Below are 21,278 nucleotides of genomic sequence, written 5' to 3' on the forward strand. Positions count from 1 at the left end.
CTAGCATGATATCATTGAATCATTAAAATAAATCTATCATAGTAGACATATCATACATCATGAATCGACATGAGCAAGGTCTATTTATAATAGAATGGTGAATCTCATAAATATGTCATTATAGTTGGAAGCATCATTGGTGATGTGACATAGTTGGTTGATGTATAAAGTGACATAAAGTGTTGACTATGTGTTGGTACATGTTGGTATATCCATGCATGTGATGTAAAATAAATATCTTAAGAATGCCCATATATACATCTAATGTAGAGCTTAACCTTAGCCCTAAAAAATAGCTATCAAAATACTTACTTATTTAAACTATATTACTGTGCACTTTATTTAACATCTCAATGAATTAGTGACACTTATTTATCTCAACAATGTAAATGTATAAAAAATATATTAATATTATAACTTGTAGAACTACTAATAAACTTATTTTAAAAACAACTAGACATTCACAAATATATTTATATTATGTAGATCTATTAATAAACCTATTTAGAAAGTAACCAGTTGTATTGATTCTATATGTAACATAATTATATATCACAATTCATTTTGGATTTATGAAGTTCTGATTTGTTCTTTTAAGGGTCCCTTCAAGTTCTCATAATCAAGAATATGGCATGGTAATAGTGTGCAGATTGAACAAGCCTTTTTTTTAGCCAAAAAATAGTCTCTCATGATTATTAGGGAGACTAAATGCAGTTTTAGATTGAGGTAAAGTTTAGGACAACATAAATTGACTTTTTTTAATTATATATATAGTTTTAAAAATGTAGATTTTATTATTACATATTATATAATAATCTAAATATATTCAATTTAGTATTATATACTATTTTGATATAATTTTAACTATTGAATTTCTTTTCATTTAATATTATATTTTATTTATGTTAGATATATGATATCTTCAATATTTATTTGTTTATTATATAAATAAGATTTATATTTAATATTATATATCATGCTTAATAACATACATTGTTAAATAAATATTGTAGACACCTAAAATTGACCTGTCATAATTAAATAAATATTTTTATTTATTTAATTAGATCACTTATCCTCTTCTAGCCTTTCTCTATTTAATAAATAATTTTATTTACTTAAATTATCCTTTCCCTAAATTAAATAAATATTTTATTTAATTGGTCCCACTTCCTCTATTAATTAAACAAATCTTTATTTATTTAATTAATTCATTAGCTTTTTCTCTCTATGTCACATGTTAATTTTTCTCTAACTACCCTCTTCATATTTTATTATTTTTCCTACCTACCATTTAATCTTGGCCAACCATTTATTCTTTCACCTCTTAATCATATCCCTCCTTTTCTAAGGTGTTCTCTATATAAGAGGATACTCTCATCCTTTCATGACCCTAACACTTTGATGTAATCAAGCCTTCACGCAATCAAACGACTTCACAACCACAATTTGTTTTTTGTTGAGATCTTGTGCACACAATACAAAATCTCAGAGCAAATATATCAAACAAGATCAATGGAGATAGGAGACAATGTAGATCAAACCCTACTTGGCATGTGAATGGTAATATTGTTTCACTTTGTTGATTCACATGTTCATAGGTTTCTTCATTGGTGTATGGTGAATGCTTTATTATAGAACTAGGGTTTTATGTTGTTGGATCTTTTGTGGTTTTGCAAGAGTCGTCATCATTTTTCACCGCACACAAATATATATTATAATTTTAACATATAATATTAGTTAAAATATTGAATATACTATTTGTATTATTTATTCACATTCTTTAATTAAAAATAGGTATCTCTTTAGCTCTTTTAAAATATTTATTTATAACTCTTTAGCTCATTTCATGCAAATATCTAGAATGTCATCTACAACTAATATCAAAATAGTATATAATACTAAATTGAATTTATTTAGATTATTATATAATATGTAATAATAAATATACATTTTTAAAATTATTTAAAATAAAAAAAATTAAATAATATCATATCTCCTTTCTTTTTAATCATCATTTACTATTAATAAGGTGTACATACCCTACCCCCTTTGTGGGATTTGAACTTGTGACCTCTCTTTCAAGAGCAAAGTTCTCAACCACTAGGCCAACTCAAGTTGTACTATTTTTTAATTATTTTTGGGAATATTATTTTTTAAATCAAATTAAAAGCATAAAACAAGATCTTCAAATAATATTATTGGATGTTACATAAGCCTTTACTAAAAAAATAAAAATAGAAGATTTGAAATGTTCTTTCCACTAAATAATTAATAAAAGAGATGGATATATTAATTTACACAAAGAAAATTGAATTTTTTTTTTTGGTAAAATTGAATAATCTTTATGGTGATCAATAAGAAAAAAGAAAAATGTTAATTTATAATGATTTAAAATAAAAATTATTAAAACAAAGATTATAGAATTTTTTTGAGAACTTTTAATTCTATGCATTATTTGGACAAATTAATTAAAAAGTTGAATTGAATGGATGCAATAGTGTCTTGCTCTGGAGGAACTAGTAATACTCACACACAAAATATTTGTTTCTTCCTCACTATATCTATCTTTCTATTTCTATTTTTATTTCTAACTATTCCCCTCTATCTTTTTCTTCAAATCTCTCGTCCCTCTCAATCTTTGTCTCATTATCTATACATCTATCCCTCTTATTCACTTTGTTCCTCCCCTATCTCTCTTTCTCTCTCTCTCTCTCTCTCTATGTATATATCTACTTATCTCTAGTCTCTATATATCATCTCCTATATCTTTACCATTCTATCTCTCCATCTCCCCCTCTCTCATTATCTTCCTCTTTCTATCTCTATTTCTCCACATCCCTTTTACTCTCCCCTTCTGAACATCTCTCTCTCTCTATTCTTTTATCAATACTATTGGCAGGAACTTGTTATATTATTGTTATTATTGATTTTTTCTTTATTATATTGTTATACAAAATCATGGGAACTTTCACACGTGTTATTATTTATAAGAATACTACAATGTTTCCCCAAAAACATCAGTCAACCCTTACCCTAATTTCCTCACCATCCAATTTCCATCAAAATCTCTACCAAAATACCAAACAAACCGTTTTTAGCTTAGATAATCTACTTGTTGGGATTTCAATTTTTTTGCCATTGATCCCACCTTCAAAACCCATCACGAGAATCATAGCCCCATGAATGTTTTAAAGCATAATTCAAATAAAATTGTATGAGTTTTATGATTTTCATAGGGTAAACAATGCGATAAGATTACAAGGGCACTTCACTACAAAGTCATGAAAGTCTCTCTAGAATACAATTTTTATATTTACTAGAGCTCCCAATTTTACATTTCAATATTAAAACTCATTCACATTTATTCTTACTTTTATTTATTTATTATTATCATTGTCTATGTAATTTTTTTTATTGTTATCATTTTTACATTTATTTACTAATTTTCGAGAAATAGAATACCACCAAAATCACAGTATGACAATAAAACATGGATAATTTTTTTATATATACTTACACCACTTAATCAAAATTCAATTAATGCTTTAATCCTCTTCTCTTTAATTCCCATAAAAAATAACATTAAAAAATTATAATTTAATTCTACTTCTATTTAATTTCCATGAAAAATAACATTAAGAAATTATAATTTAATTTTTTAATATACTATTAATTTTTTTAATCATATAATAATTTTAAATAAATTATAAAATATAAATTTTCCAAAACAACTCTTAATGAATTACTCCCCTTATTATTATTCCCTTATGAATTATTCTCTTATTCCCTTTATTATAGAAGCATAAGATTTTCTACCACTACATATTTAAGGGACGTCTCTATTCTGGCTCCAAAACGACAGTACGGATCGACTAACATGCGTGTTAGTTGCACGTTTTACACCGTCGATTTTGCAATAAACGAATGTGATTGACTAACACATCGCTATCACGTTGTACGAAAGGTCCGTTTTGGAGTCAGAATAGCCGCGATCCCTATTTAAGGGACGCATCTATTCTGGCTCCAAAACGACAGTATAGATTGACTAGCACGTGTGTTAGTCGCGCGTTTTACACCGTTGATTTTGCAATTAACGACTGCGATTGACTAACCTGTCGCTAACACGCTGTACGAAAGGTCCATTTTGGAGCCAGAATAGATGCAACCATATTTAAGAGATAAAGGTGGATAAACTCTAAGGATTTAATTTTTTAAAGGAAATAAAATATTATAAAAAACGTGATACTCTTTTCCTTATGTGAGCATACTCCTTTCTTTAAGTAGGCATGACTTCCCTAATTTTTGCATTGGAAGCGATGTTAGAATTTTCGACTGAGTATTGTCACATATTTCAACCACCCGAAAAAACAAACGACAAAAAATCAAATTACCGATACAAGAAAAATGACATGAAACACATTTCCGATAGAGATGCTCCCCACAGGGAATAACCTATCAGCTAATTATATCTGATCTAAAAAAGAAATAACCTACCAGTATAACAATTACACAATCAACATATCTATTTCTTCCACAACCAGCATATATTTAGACAACAACATTCAATCTTTGATCTTTTATAAATTTGGTCTTAGTCACACACTTCTTTCTCTCTTCTAGCTTTATTGAAATGTTCTTATTAACTTCCTCATAGACAGTACTTTATAATCATAAAGCATAATTAGGAACTTCTCATCAAACTTTTAAAGAAATGATTCAAACAGCAAGTGCCTGCCCAATACTCCTTACACGTAACACTCTTAAAAAATAAACATCGCTTCCATATTTAAGAACATCCTTCAACCATCGTTAAGGTATAGATGGTTACAAAAATAAGTTATAACTGATATTTGTCTTTCGGTTTTAACTAATCTCAGTCATAACATCCAACCGATTCATAACAAATACAAGTCTTTTAACAAACTTATGAATAGAGATATTCTTAACTTGTGGTAATCAAATTCTGGTGTAACTATCAATGACATATGTCATATTCATAACTAATAATGTAGAGAGACATAAATATTTCTGTTCGATACAAATATAAGATACTCAAATATATATAAACAATCTCAAGGATTTGATGGAAACTACTTCAATATACATAGGTCATAACTCTTCAATTTCTACACATCAAAGTGCTTGTTTCCATAAGTCATTTTCTTTGTGTGGATATGTGCAATTGAGAATCCAATATCGTTACTAGATGGCTTAAAATCACACACATTAAGCTTTGACTTTTAGACTTAAAAGTGTTTAAACACTTAGAGTTGACTAACATTCTCTAAGCTTAATATGTTGCATATGTTACCAGTATGCGACAACACAAAACACTAATTGATCAAATCAATAGAATATGTAAGTAACGGATATTCAATAGAATCAACAATTGCATTCATTTGTTTAATCTGCAACCTTTATAGAATTAACTACCACATTCATTTGTTTAGTCTCTAACCTTTTGAGACCAATAATAAGAATTCTAACAATCTATTGTAACAACGCTTGCATCACACATAGCAGGTAATTTAAAATTGAGATCCACTTTTGTTCAAGGATTTCAATTGAAGGAAGACCATAACAACCCAACTTAATTATGAACATTCGTGTTGGATAAATTAATTGATATGCCTTGTATTCCACACACACAAATATATATATGTGCACGCACGTGTGTGTGTGGAATAGAAGGCATATCAATTAAATATTCTAAAGAATTTGTCCATAGTTGAGTTGGATCATTATGGTCTTCTTGCAATTGAAATCCTTGAACAAAAGTGGATCTCAATTTTAAATTACCTACTATGTGTGATGCAAGAATATCTTGGCTCAAAAAGCAACATTGTATCAACAAAACATGTATTTTTTGTGTTTGTTTTCTTTTGTAGGTAGTTTTCATGTACCTTGTTATTGTTATTTGGAATTTACCACAATTACTCTTATCTTAGTTTCCCTCTAGTGCATTTAGACTAATCAATTTTGTAACAAAGTTGTGAGCTACTACCCTTGTATTCAATTAACATGGTGGTTTGAATATATTATGTGTAGTGTAGTAAATTGTACCCCTTTAATTAGTGAGTCCAATTTCACACTCTCCTTAGCATTCATTTTAGCTTTTTCATTCATTTATTGTTGCCTTGAATTTCCATAATTTATTTATCTTGTCAACTAGTTTTGGTAAATTTGGCATTCAATAAACTTATGATCAATTATTTCATTAATGTCACCATTTTTTATCATACAAATCTAAAGTACTAAATATGGGCAAAATCCTAAGGTACTCACCTATTTCAATTTCATTAGCATTTCTAGAAAAAAATTAATATCCTAAATGAGCCAATTTTCTTTTGCTTCAACTTATCGCACATCCCTCATAAATTTGTTCCCTTTCTTGAATGAATAAAACCATAACCAAATATCCAATCTCATATTCCTTATGCAATTTAAAAAACTGCATACTTCTTGTATTTGTTATTCATCTTCTCCAATTACTTTATCACTTCTTAGTGTACTTCATATGTTTTGCATAAATTTCGACTATTGAATGTCTCTTATGCACTCTTATCAATTTTCACAATTTTGTAACATTTCTCAGATTCTATACATACCCAATCTAAAATGGTATTCTTCTAGTGCTTTTGTTCACTAAATCATTCTAGAAAAACTCAATTTTTGGTAACATCAAGACACAATCATCTATCCTTTTACCTATTAAAAAAATTGATAAGTTTCCAAAGTTTTATTTACTATTTTAATTTTTTCATTAGTCTATGGGTAATATACCAAACTAAAATTTAAATCAATATTCATCTTTTTAGACAACATTCTTAAAAAATGAACAAAATTAACATCTATGTCTAATAAAATACTTTTGTTTAATCCATATAATCATACTTTTTAAGAAATAAATCCAGTACATGCACAACATCATTAGTTTTCTTGGAAGCTATGAAATGTGCCATATTTAAAAATTTGTTGCTACTACAAAATTAGAATCAACTCTTCTTTGAGTTCTTAGCAATCCTAATACAAGATCCATACTAATATCATTTGACAGTCTCTTTGGTATGGGTAATGACTAACACAATATCACATTTTAAATATGTCCTTTTGCTACTAGAAAAATTCTTCAATTTTCACAAATTTCTCAACATCCATAATCAACTTGAGCTAACAGTAATTTTCACTTACCTAGACCATTATTTAATCAATACCAAAATGAGTAGCTAATCCACCACTAATCTTCTTCTTGATAAAATACTCTCATACAACTCTTGGGAATACACAACTGATTTCCTTTCAACAACTAAGTATCTTGGATTAGATAAGTTATGTCCATGCTTGCTAATACTTTGCATGCTTTCTACACCTCAACAAAATTACCATCATTCCCATGCAAGTTCTTCTCTCATCAAACCAAAAAATTCAATTCTCATATCGATCAATTAACTACACCTTATATTTAATGCACCTAGCACTCTATTGTATTTTCCACTTCTATGCTTCAACATGAATGAATAACTCTACATTTATTTAATCCATTTGACATATCTTTAACTCAATTCACCTTGTCTATGAAAATTTGCAGTGTTTGAAAATTAGTATACAAATTTAATGTCTCTATTTGTTTAACATTTACACAACTATATAAAATTCTTGATCATAGACATAATATTCCTCTTAGCATCATTTTTTTTTATTAAAGTAAGCAATAGGTTTTCCTTCTTGAATCAATATTGTTTGAATCATTGTACTTCTTGCATCACAGTTTAATTAGAATTCAAATTTTGAGATTTTCAAAATCAATTGTTCTATAATTTTTTCTTCAACAACTTGAAGCTTTTAGCTTTTGTTGGTTGCGAAAATTCATTTAAACTCTTTTTAATCTCCTCTTGTAGTCTCAATTTAATAGGTGCATATATTTTAATGAAATTTATAATGAACCTCATATAGAAACTTTCTAAACCATGAAAACTTTGAATTCCGAAAATGATTATTACTATAGGCTACTCTACAATATCTCTAACCTCCTCTAGATCTATCTTTAGACCATTTGCAAATATAACAAAAACTAAGTATACTAATTTTTATTCATAAACTACATTTCTTCACATTCATTAACCACTCTTCTTTTCTTAAGTACTACAACACCAATCTAATGTACTCCAAAAATTCTTTTTACTATTACTAAAACTGAAAATATCAGAATTTTTATGGCGATTCTTTAAAAGTTTCTTTATTAAGATCATAAATTACTAGACACAATAATAAATCCAAATGGCATAAGAAACTCTCCATACAAACCTTCCTTTATTTGAAAAATAGTTTCCCATTTGTTTTCTTCTCTAGTTCTACTATGGTGATAACCACTTTTCAAATTTATTTTGTTGAAATTTTTAACTCCACTCAAGCAATCAATAAGGTCATCTATCATTGACAATGGATATTTCTACATTATAGCAATCTTGATAGAGTTTGTATGCATCCCCCATTCTCCTTTGTTTGGAGTTAATAGAATTGGTATTGCATAAGGACTCAAACTTTCTTGGATAAATTCATTCCTCAACAATTCTTTAACTTCTATTTTTAATAATTATTATTTAGTTGGTGTCAACCTATAAGCAACTTTTTTTCATGAACTCACTCCTGGAATCAAATCCATGTTATTACTTATGCTTCTTACTGGTGGTATCCCCTTTCATTAATAATTTGATATAATATTGTTGTGCTTTGCCAACAATATTATTGTCTTCAATTGTGATTATGCATTAGCCTTTGCAACTTCTCCTATAGAAAAGCAATTGGGAATAGCATCATAACAAACACCTTCCTACTTAATTCCTTCCAAAAATTGCTTACCATCTACTATTAACACTCTCATAATACCATTCACCTCTTCACTTTGGTCTTTGAAGAGTAAAAGTACATGCTTTTCTCCACCCTTTGTCAACTTATAAGTTTTCACCCTATCATCATTTATGGATTTCCCATCAAATCATCATAATTTAATCTTCTTCAATAGATCCTCTCAAACCATTGAAATACCTTGCTACCTTTTCTCAATCAAACTCATCAACCCTAATTGTCAACTTATAGAATTCCTTAATATAATCCTTCACATTCATTTCAGCTTGTCTAAGATTTTATAATTTCTTCAACAATTAAATTTGAGCTTGATACCATATGATATGCCCCAAAAAAGACAATGCTTTTCCCCTAAAAATTAAGGAAGTAAAATCTAATAACACATCAACGATTAGTTTGATTAACAAACAAACAACATTTTAAACTAAGATGTAAGTACTAACCAATTTGACTAACATATTTTACAAGGTGAAGTTGTGGCATTTCATAATGGTTCTCCTCATAGGTTTTGACGAGTTCAATTAGGTCAACTTGTTGTCATTATTAGACAAAATGTACATGGTTTTTATTCAAAAGACATCTATCAATGGCTATAAATTATATGATGTTCAACATGTCATGTGACATTGTCAATATTGAGCTTCAGTGAGATTTTAGATCTTTTGTTTTTCTCAATTATAGGACATTTATTCATTCCTTTTGTAATCATATCATATTCTAAAATGGAATATAGATAATCCAAAAATTGTGTGATAAGATAGATGAAAGTCTCAAGTTATAGTGTTATGCTTTATAAAAACTAGTTAGAATTGAACAAGTTTCATAAGATAATTAAACCATATCACGAGGAGGTATTCTAAGATCAGCATTCACGTGGAGCCGAAGGGTGTGTCATGTCATTAAGAGTCTATCATCTAAATTGAACAAGTGCATGAAAGGAGAGAGAGGACCCACTAGTTGAGCATCCTAACTCCATGCCTCTCAAAATCCTACGTGAAAATTTCAAATCTCCCAGTTTTTTACAGCAGCTTACTTGACAAGTCCCCTACTAATAACTAAGGCTTTAGGGCCACATCATCGCATATGATGCCACATTAGCATGTTTCTATTTCCTTTTCTTCCAACAATATCCATGAGCTTTCTCCTAAAGATGCATAGAGACTATCAGAGAAGCCTCTAGTTGATTCAATAAGAAAAAAAAATGTGCCAGCGAGAATCAAACACACAAGCATCCAGGTTTCTTCTTCTCTTTGGAAACTGCTCACCAGGAGTGGAATGCAGCAGTGTCTAGCGAAGTAGATATAACTTGCTCACTGTTCATGTCATCACGTAATCTTTTAGTAGATTAGTTGCAACCATGAAACACCTTTGGTCGGTTGAATACAAATTTTAACCTCTTTTATTTGCTCTTGGTTGGCACAGCATGACTTGCTCCAGATCTAGACAGGCATTCATATTCATCTGCCATGTGCCATGTAGCTTTTTAAGCAATCTGTATAAATATTATTTATATTTGAAAAAAGATGGCAGAGTGATGAAAAATGAAGATATCATATACAGAGTTTGATCTTCATAAAGTCGTGTCCTCTTGTAACAGGCGGTCACCTCTTGGAAATACCCAAGTGCCACCTTTAGTGTTACAAACTGACTTAGACAAACAAATGTTATTTTCAGTGACAACGTATGGCACATGACAAACATCAGAAACAACATAAAAAGTGCCTGTCACGTAGCCTCATTCTTGAAATTAATATATGAGAACCATGAGGAATTAACAATCTGAGTTTAGTGTTTAAGGCCTGACAAAGAAAACTGCAGAATAAGCGTCAAAATCAATAACCTCGGATTGTTTAGTTATACTTTAAGGAACCACAAACTTATTGGTCCCAGTTTAGCATTTTCTCCTTAGCAAGGGATCACATCATAATCAATGATAATTACAAGTGTGGTTGACAACCTTTATATATGGAAATGAAGATGAAAAAGGCAGAACACCTTGGTTTTGGAGATCAAGGATCTGCTTAGGAGAGTAATAGTGACTTTCTAACCTTAGCACATAGAGATGAGGTAAACCTTTAGAACAACAAATTTATTTACAATAACGGAGTGATACCATCTGATGCACGACATAGATTGCAAATGTAGACGAACATTTATTTACAAATATGTGTCTCGTTTTACAAGCTCCGATCTTGTAATCTTTAGAGTATTTGATCAATACAGTCTGCAAGGCGATGGATAAGAGGAATCACTGAAGACAGGCACCTAAGTCTTCCAAACTAAAAATAGAAGATGCTATATTCCTTCATTTCACCGTAAGAGCGTTAAAGACTTTCATGTAGATCATGTACCTCTGAAGAGCAACCTAATACCTGAAGTATAGAATTTAAACAATTTCATTTGCCATCTAGCTGTAATGTAGCAGTCTATCAAAAAATGTAATTGGCATGTCCCTCAAATGTGCTTTGCAAATTCGAAACCAGAAACTTAAGAGACAAATAATCATGGGATGATATCATTATCCTCCTCCAGTCAGATTTCAGTCACAGAACTGTCAATTCCATGCAAGTTGTATCTTTCAGTTACCCTCCCATGATTTTCTGACCACCATAATTTCGCTTGCTGCTCACTAAATCTTTTTCGGCTGCGCGACATATATAATCATTATACATAAAATGTTTGAAGTTTCTAAAACTCACTGCAGACACAGGTTACGAAACCAACTTTTAGAGTTTTAAGCTATTAATAAAAGCCGTTTCCATAAGATTTTACCAAATGAAAAGAACCTTGTCAAGTGACACATACCTGAATCTCACACGTTTAAGGTATTTTGTACCATCTGGAAGTGACAAAAGAGTAAGGTACACACCGGTTTCATCTTCCTCAACCTTCTCTATCTCTGCTTCATGCCCATTATCCACTTCCCTTTTGGGTAATCCTGAGTAGTTGTAATCTGATGACCTTGTAGTTTCTAGAGGCAAAATTCTATTGACCTCATTATCTAAGCACACTTTCTCATTGCTTCTATTAACTCCTGTAGTTGGAGGCAAAATTGAAATGTGGTTCAAAACCTCTTGGTGGTCAACTGCTAAAGCAATGTTCGAAATTGCTGATTTAAGTATTAAATTTGAGGCCAACGTTGGGCTGAGACCATTATTAACATATTCTCCAGGTAATTTCTCCGCCATGTCCTTCAACTAGAGGAAATAGACAAGCATAACAGTAGCACTTCAATTAGTTTTATGTTCAAATAAATTTTTCAGATTACATTTAGTAAGACTAAGTTATTGATTTTTTAAAGTATTTATTTTTCCTTTTCACCACAAGACAGAGCATACACTTTGAGAAACTATTTCCATTCAGCAACATCCAGGAGAGTTCATGCAGGGAACATGAATTTAATAGAAATAAAAACATGGACATACGAAAATGATATTATAAAGTTAAGGAAAATAATGTCTAAGAATGACGAAGCATGGAAGCTAATAAAGAGTCGGATCTTTCCAGGTCAGGGATTAGAAACAAGAAATAGAGTTAAAGTAACAACACCGGTAAATATTACACATATTTCTGAAGTTTAGCATATCTACAAAAGAAGCTGAAATAAAAAAGTGGTAGATATTTGAAGAAAATGCAATGTGTTTGATGAATTAATGTTACTGAGAATTCTCCAAGGCATTATAAGATGAAGGTATAGATTACAGAATTAAAAACAAATATATAAAAAACTATATTTGAATTTTTTAAATGCAAATAAATAAAAAATAAATAACATAAACAAACGAAAAGAAGGTCAAATTTAAGTACTTTATGCAGTCAACACATTGATTCCATAATCCATCTGATAGACTGATAATCATGGTATCAAGCATGATTTATTTATATTTCAACATCTCATCAATGATTACATTGTAAGGAGACGTGACTCACAAAAACAGCTAAGAGATGTCAAAAAAAATGATGCATCAAGCATAATTTAGCTAATAAATCATGATAACAAGAGGAAAGTATGATATTCTGCTAATGAAGGCATCAATAGTATCAGGAAGTTGGTAAAATAAATGACTGGAATTATTTTATTTTTTTCTGAATCAGGTTACTTCTATGAATTTGATCTCAAATGGAAGATGCCTTGGTGTTTTGATTCTAATAGCCCAGATTGATCAAATGACAAAGATTGAAAAAAAGTTGAAGGCTGTGAGCAAAGCTCTCAATAAGTGGTAAAAATATATTTCCTGATACAATGTTGGGATTGTTTCTCTCTGATAACTAACTCGTTGACTTCAATTAGAATGATGAGGCATCATGAAGAGTGTCAACAGGAATTTACCACTCCTGAAGATTCTTCTATTTTGTATCATCCATGAAACTTAAGTTTGACAGATCTTCTTTCAATGTCATGATAAATGTCCTAACCGAACACTCCACCATTCAAAGCTGATAATGTCATAATTGTTTTGCACCAGGGGCTCCAAAATATTAGGCAAATTCCAAGAATACGCAAGCCTATTCCCGAAACAAGAAGAAGACTAAAAGGAATCCCCAGTTGAGTTTTTTTTCCTATGTCTAGCTAGAGATTTGAATGCATCAAATAAACATATATGTCAAGAAACCGAAGGCTAGGCTACCAGAGAGAACTTCATTCTTGAATCAAGCATTTAGTGCATGTTGGCTAAGATAACCTTTTTGATAGAAAGAGGTGAGAAAAACACTGAGGTTCCCTTATTTGATGCAATAAAAAAAGTATACTCTTAAGGAATCCAGTTTGTTCTTCATTAAAGGATTTCTTCTGGGCAAGCATCCTTGTCAAGATGAGGATTATGTCCCATTTACACCAAGCTTGTTCTTTTAAGAAAACATCCCAGGGATGTTCAAGTTTCTTTAAAAAGTGGGGGACAAGAAAGGACATCCCATCCCATACACAAAACATAACAGACATCCTGGATACAGACCTAATCCCCCTAAAACCCACACATGGTGAACACTGGTTCCGGCAAGTAGAAGATATAGAAAAGACAATCTTGTGATTCAAATGGCAGTTTCTAATTCTTTATGGTTTGAAAGTGATTGATAATTCTCCCTTGCTACCCATCTCTACAAGATCTTTCCATCTTATAACGAGCCATTATGCACTCCTCAAATGGTTAGCCACATGATCCATAACATAACTTATTTTTGAGGCTACATCTCTTGTACGATAGGTCTACTTGTGAGCCACTCTGACAACCGCCACCTCACCATATCCTATAGTGGTTGCATACATAGAATATATCCATCAGCACCACATTGATTTTGTTCCTAACTTTCAAAGTATAGTCCATTGTTCCTCCTTGGGCCAAGTCAAACTCTAGAAAACTAATGATTAATTCCATATCATTCCTTTCCTCAACTATCAGCGGATTCAGAGAAAGCTTCTGCACAGCTCCAAGATAGAACCCTCAGTCTCACAACATCAATGTTTGAATCTTGTCCTCTTGTTTCATTGCATCACATACATTTCATTCATATTACCTAGCAGCTTCACTTTCAGAAATTCATACTCTTTGACACAACCACTATATTACACTTTTCTAGATATTAATAGATTATATTTTTTTCCATGCAGATCATCAAGTTTTGGAGCTTGGTTCCACATATGGAGATCCTTTTGGCATTGATGAAGCATTTTTTTCATGGCAATATTCCATTCCCTCATCTCATTCAACATTTAGACTATCCATTTCAGGGTTCCGTCTTTACAATGGATGTTCTCATTATTTTCCCGTTACAAGATCTAACACCAAAAGGCTTTTTCAAATCAGGTTCTAGATCTAGTCTTCTTGAGGGTTTCTACTGATTATCCTCTACCAAATCAAGTCTCTTTAGAAACCATCAATAAGGAAGTTACTTTAGCAATGGTTTTTGGCAAATCGGCACCACAACCACTTAGCAAAGTAAAAACTCTTCACATAAAAGCATCTGATCAAAGATATTCTTGTGCCATCAGAAAGCACACTCGGAGCTTTCTCATAGGCAATCAATTTCAAAAATTTAAGTTTTATTAGGGAATTATGCACTTGAGAATTCAGGAGTCTACAACTTTGTACACTGATTTTTTGTAGTCACAACAATGTTTAGAAAGAGGGAAATCATCTCATCTTCCTATCTGAATCTGATTGAGAACATTCACATATAAGCTTTGGTGGGTCCTCTTCCTTAATCTGCGATAGCTTCAAAAAATACAAAGGAAGTCTCATGTGAATTTTTTAGTACCACTTCTTTTGAATACACCCTTGCAAGTCAGGCCAAAACCAAAGCTAAAGTCATATAGGATGTAGGATCCTCTTTCTGGTCCGCAATAGCTTCAAAAAATACAAAGGAAGTCTTATGTGAATTAATCAGTGCCAACTCTTTTGAATCGAACCTTGCAAGTTGGGCCCAAAACCAAGCTAAAGTCATATAGGATGTGTTCCAGACAAGGCATCTGCAAAATCAATTGTGAGAAAGTATAGTATAGTCAGTTGCTTTTTAGCTAGAGGTAGAAGTTAGCTAGAAGAAGTCAATATCCTTGAGCTTAACAACAACATCAATGGCAAGAAGCTTGACTTTGGTTATGAAGCCTTGGAGCGTACTTCAAACCTCGCCTAGACACCACTGATGAAGACAATATATGGATTATGGACTTTAGACTGTCAATCTGCACGACTCCATCATTTACGCACCTCCTAGATCACACCATTCATCTTGGGCAACTTTCTTTTTACCCTGATAGCTGATCCCTTGGTCAAATGTGAAAGATCTGTCATGCTATTTCCTCCATCGCCTCAATCTTCTCAATCGCTCTTAGCTGGCTCGCAGTTCTCTTCTAGACCTCGAGCCTCAAACCCCTACAATAGCTCTGCAACATGTCCCGTGATTTGTGTGACTTTTCATTAAAGTTGACCAACCCTGCAACAACCCTGTCGATGTACATTTCATCTTTATCCAAACACAGGCTCGCCACGTTGATTCCATGTGGCATCCATATCGACCAACTGCCAGCTTGGCACTTCATGTTGGTCCAGATAGGATCACCGACCAGCCACTCTACAGGTTCCTCTTTCTTTCCGGTTTGCTAACCCTGCCGGTATCACACACTGTACCGGTAACCTCATCATGTCTGCATTCTATTGAACTGTGGGTGGAACACCTTGACTGGTCGTCAGACATGTCTTTCTTGAGCATGCTCATTTCCACAAGGTGGGGAGTCATTTGCATCTGTACCTCGCTCATATTATCGGTGGGCTTACATACCGGTTACCACTCTTGATGACACCAGTCATCAACCTTCACTAGACTCCTTCATCGGTCAAGCCATTCTCCACTGACTGTATCTACTCAATTGGTTTGTCTGAATGACAAACACATCACTCATCTACTGTATCAATATCTCAGCATGTCTTCTCTATCAGTCAAGAGAATGCACTTAAGGCATTCCCTCAATTCACCGGTGGATCTAGTGTGATCCTTCAAGTACTTGCCTTTACCTCTTTACTCTTATCTCACCAAACTATAATGCACTCAATGCATATAGGAGATAAGCTCCACTTACTTGGAGTAACACCTTGTCATCTGCTCATGTGAGTTCCCTGTTTGTGCAACATATCTTCAAACAGGCACATGTGATCCGGTGTGGACACACTCACTGTTAGTCATTGCTTCTCATGATGACTGCATCTTCAACCAGTGAGGGTCCTGTAGTTTTGCAACCTCACAGCACACCGGTTCATTCTTCTCTTCCAGTGTTGATGTGATTCTGATAGCATTCCGCCTCTTCATCATATGCACCAACTCAAACATCTTGCTCATCCTCCTTGAACTCTGGTCATGACCTTTGCAGGCTAACATCCACTTTCTTGGTTGATCTGACTTCCCAAGTCAAAACATCACTTACCAGTTGACATCCTTTCCTTACCGGTGATCTGCAACACAAGGTGATATCAAAGATATCTCAACCTATACTTCCTCCTTGACAGTGTTGCACATACATCTCTCATATCGGTTGATATCAATGACAACACAATGCCAACAATCTCCCCCTTTGGCATTGATGTCAGCTCATGTAGTATCCGGCATACTACAATCATTCTTCTCCCCCTTTGACAATAATGACAAAGGGTACTGTCAGGGGAATCATTCCTCCCCATATTTACCAGTTACAGACCGATTTTGAATGGATGCAACACTTCCTTTGATACCACTAGTTATCTTGTCACCATTTGTTACATCTTCTCAAATCAAGGCACCTGCTAGTCATCCTGCAACACCTCTGCAATTTTCATCTCCTGTAGTTTGGGCAGTTTATTATCCTTGCAAGTTCAAGCACATTGGCTCAACATCATGAGCACTTGAACTCCCCCTGAGTCATACACTTTAGGTTCTTATCTCCGGTTAGGTATAGTACCGAGACTCCAATCTCCTCCATCTACCGGTTTAGCTGTGAACATGAGATCATCTGATGATCTTTCAGCTTCATTATTTCATCACAGTCTATGACATGATCCTTAGACTACACAATGCCATACAATGTTATCATCATGCCATAAAGTAAACAGGTTAGCCCAAAAACAATGCATGCCTGCATGATCAACCACGGGCCAACATATGTCATTCAGGTATTTTCTAGTACCACCTGAGACATAACTCCACATTCCATGCTACCGGGGCTATTGCAATGATCTCCAACTTCATTGTCTTACATAACCTGCATGTACCTGTCTAACATTTATGCCAGTAACATCCTGCACATACCAGTTACATTTGATGCCAATTGTTAACCTTCACTCTTTGAAACATGCAGTGGTGATCCAACACTGATCTGTAGGTGTGTAGTCAATGCAGTCTTCTACACACACTTATCACCCCTTTTTTTGTTTTGTTTCTCTTTTACATCGGCAACAACATGTTCTTCCATGTTGTCATCTTTGCTGAGGGGGTGAATGATAAATTCAATGTGCCACTCCCCTTGAGGTCTTGCATCTCCTTTAGGCCTTGGGAGATATCATCTGTGCATTGAGTACACAGTGCCGGTCCAAGGTCTTCTTCCACCATACCTGCTTGGTCTTATTCTTCTTCTCATTTTCAGGCTTGGGAGCAAGTCTTCCCTTCTTCTGCAGATAGGTCTTTCCATCTCCTAATTTCTTATCACAGCCAGAAGTAGTGCTATAGTAGCACACAACATCCATCCCAACTTCATGATTTGGGAGTCTCTTGACATAACGGTTTGACCATCTCCTTCTGGTCATGTTGTTGTGACTGGCAACTGAAACTGGTGAACCTCTTACTCCTGCAGAGTCATTTCTCCTTTGGTTCCATGCGGGTCTTTGTCTTCCAAATGCTCTATATCCACTTTTTTGCAGAGCATAGTTGTTGTACCAGCCTCCATTTGATTTTCTGCATTCAAACTCTCTATGGCCAGATCCTTTGAGGTTATGGAAAACAATTTTTGCATAACCGGGAGAAGGAACATGCATGTATCCACTTCTGGATACATCTTTCCCATAAGCATGATTTCTCTGAGATCCTACATTATCCTTTCTAGTTCTCTTTCTACATTCCCCTACCTTATGGCCATAATCATTACATGTAAAGCAGTAACCGATAAATGACGGCACATGACTTACATATTTACTTTGCCATGCATGAGGAGATCTTGCCGGTTTTGCATCCCCATCTTTTCCTTTTTGAGAATGGATCCTTGGTTGTCCATTATGAGCACCTCTTTCATTTGATCTCTTCTTCTCCTCCCACACTTGCTTCCCCCTGTGGGTGGTAGCATTTCTTGGTCCTGTGCCGGTGCAGGGTCTCCTTTGCTACTTCCTCATCTTCCTGCCTCCGGTGAAGTTTTCTTCTCCCATCTTCCCCTTACCTTTGGGATCTGCATGATTCTTCCTTTTTGCAGCATTGATCTTCACTCTTGTCTGCAAGTCCACACCAGTTGTGGTAAGGTTAACCTTCTTTCGAGGAACATATCTAACTGGGAAGGTTTGGCCTTTGTTCTCTCCAAGCAGCCACTGAAGTTTTTGTCTTTTATCTCTAGCTGAAAGGCTAGATCTTCACACCACCATTTCTTGGTGTCTTTTGCCCGAGTCTTCAACTCTGAGATGCATTTCGCAGATTCTTCAAGGCATTTGACTAACCAGTTCTGTTCCACAATAGCAACATTCTTGAATAGCTTGTATTCCCTTCTAGCTCTATTGAGTTCTTCAAGTGTATTTACAAGCTCTCCTTCAAGGTCAACTTCTGCTTCTTCTTCATTATCAGAAGGGTCTTGATGGCTAGATCAATTTGCCAGGTCTTTCTCTTCATCATCATCATTGCCCAACACATCTTGTTGAGGGAAACTGTTTTGCCCAACCGCTTTCAAATTCTTGAGCCACAGAGAGTTGCGCTCCTTCTTCATCACTGCTATGGCTGCTAGCAGATCTATCTTCATCATGTAGATAAATATGAGAGGTATTTCTCATATTTGCTTCAATTTCTGGTTCTACAGTTGAGGGTTCATTTCCATAGAGCTTCTTCAATCTTCCCCACATGCTCTTTGCTGTTTTACACCTGTCTACCTGTAAAGAGATATCACCGACGAGTCCACTGAAAATAGCCTTCATGGCTTCTTCATTGCACTGGCTTCTTCTTTCTTCTACAAATCCGGTAGGAAGACTGGCCTTTCTAGGGAGACCATCAACTACTGACATCCATACATCAAACCTTAAAGAGGATAGGAAAACTTCCATTCTGTAACTCCAAATAGAAAAGTTTGAACCATCAAATACAGGAGCAGAGATTGACACTAAACAAACCATTGTGTCCTTAAGCCGGAATTTACCCAAGTTGGAGAACACTCTTCTAATTGGGAACTTGGCTCTGATACCAATTGTTAGACACAATTCACCATTGAGAGGGGGAGGGGGTGAATCGGTGGTTCTCAAATCTTTTCCCTTTTGCGATCCTATGTGAGCATACCGGTTGATAGATTTAACTCAATGAAGACTTACCGGTTATGAAGGAGACTAACTCAAATGCAAACACACTCACAAGGGGACACATAACACTAGCATATACGAGGAAAACCCAAGATGGGGAAAACCTCTGTGAGCAATGTTGCTGGAGTCTACTACTCCAATCCAGCCTCACAATAAAACATAGTTACAAAGTTTAGGGCACCAACCCCTGATTTTAGGGCACCAACCCAAGGAGCTACAACCCCTGCACCAAGCTACAACTCAGTGTTCACAATGTAAACATCAAATACATAAGTAGTTATCTTGTTACAAGTGAATCTTGCAACCATTATATATATCTTACTCTGTCGGTGAGATACCTTCTCTGCTTCACCCACTCACTTCTTTGCTGCTCTTCACCTGCTGCTTCTCTGCTAGTAAGCCCTACTAGTTTATCTCTCTTCTATACTGCTCTCACTGAATCTCCTCCTCACTGCTTTGCTCTTCACTGATTCAACTCTCTGTCGGTTCTCTGTCCATCTTCTCTGCACCCTCCTTCACTTCTGCTCTGCCGGTATGAACACAACCGGTTCTTCTCTCCAACCGGTTGAATGCTTTCAACCAGGTTCTCTCTAACTCCCACTCTCTTCTCAGATGGTCGTTGAGCACTTGGCTGATTTGCTCTTACTTGCAGAAGTCTTCCACTTCACAATTGCACAATATTCTTCTATTCAACAGCAGCAAACAATCTCTTTTGCCTTCGTTCTTATAGCCAGATTTTCCTGCCAAAGCCTAATTCAAAATCTAGGCGGTTAGGGTTTCTTCACCATCCTCGAGGAAAGTCGAATCCAATCAGATCCTATCAGATCTTGTCTGATCTGATCTTTTAGACTGTCAATTTGCACGACTCCATCATTTACGCACCTCCTAGATCATGCTATTCATCTTGGGCAACTTTCTTTTTACCCTGATAGCTGATCCCTTGGTCAAACGTGAAAGATCTGCCATGCTATTTCCTCCATCACCTTGATCTTCTCAATCGCTCTTAGCTGGCTCACAGTTGTCTTCCAGACCTCAAGCCTCAAACCCCTGCAATAGCTTTGCAACATGTCCCGTGATTTGTGTGACTTTTCATTAAAGTCGACCAACCTTGCAACAACCCTGTCGATGTACATTTCATCTTTATCCAAACGCAGGTTCGCCACGTTGACTCCATGTGGCATCCATATCGACCAACTGCCAGCTTGGCACTTCATGTTGGTCAAGATAGGATCACCGACCAACCACTCTACCGGTTCCTCTTTCCTGCCGATATCACACACTGTACCGGTAACCTCATCATGTTTGCATTCTGCTGAACTGTGGGTGGAACACCTTGACTCGTCGTCAGACATGTCTTTCTTGAGCATGCTCATTTCCACAAGGTGGGGAGTCATTTGCATCTATACCTCG

The 21,278-nt window shown here is 34.4% G+C and overlaps 1 protein-coding gene across 3 annotated transcripts in view; it reads right to left on the reverse strand.

Moving 5' to 3' along the window:
• Positions 1-10,688: 10,688 nt before the first annotated feature.
• The window catches only part of LOC131070650 (PH, RCC1 and FYVE domains-containing protein 1), a 54,354-nt gene continuing 43,764 nt past the window's right edge, over positions 10,689-21,278 (reverse strand). The window contains exons 4-5 of one of the 3 annotated variants that reach the window (XM_058006237.2): positions 11,674-12,065; positions 10,689-11,566 (exon numbers count right to left, since the gene is read on the reverse strand). In XM_058006237.2, the coding sequence (XP_057862220.2) occupies positions 11,557-11,566; positions 11,674-12,065 (402 nt within the window). In that variant the 3' untranslated portion in view covers positions 10,689-11,556. Of the gene's footprint in view, positions 11,567-11,673; positions 12,066-21,278 lie in introns of those variants that run through there. The other 2 variants (XM_058006233.2, XM_058006247.2) reach the window with 2 other exon arrangements.

Source organism: Cryptomeria japonica, chromosome 9 (assembly GCF_030272615.1).
Source record: "Cryptomeria japonica chromosome 9, Sugi_1.0, whole genome shotgun sequence".
Lineage (NCBI taxonomy): Eukaryota > Viridiplantae > Streptophyta > Pinopsida > Cupressales > Cupressaceae > Cryptomeria > Cryptomeria japonica.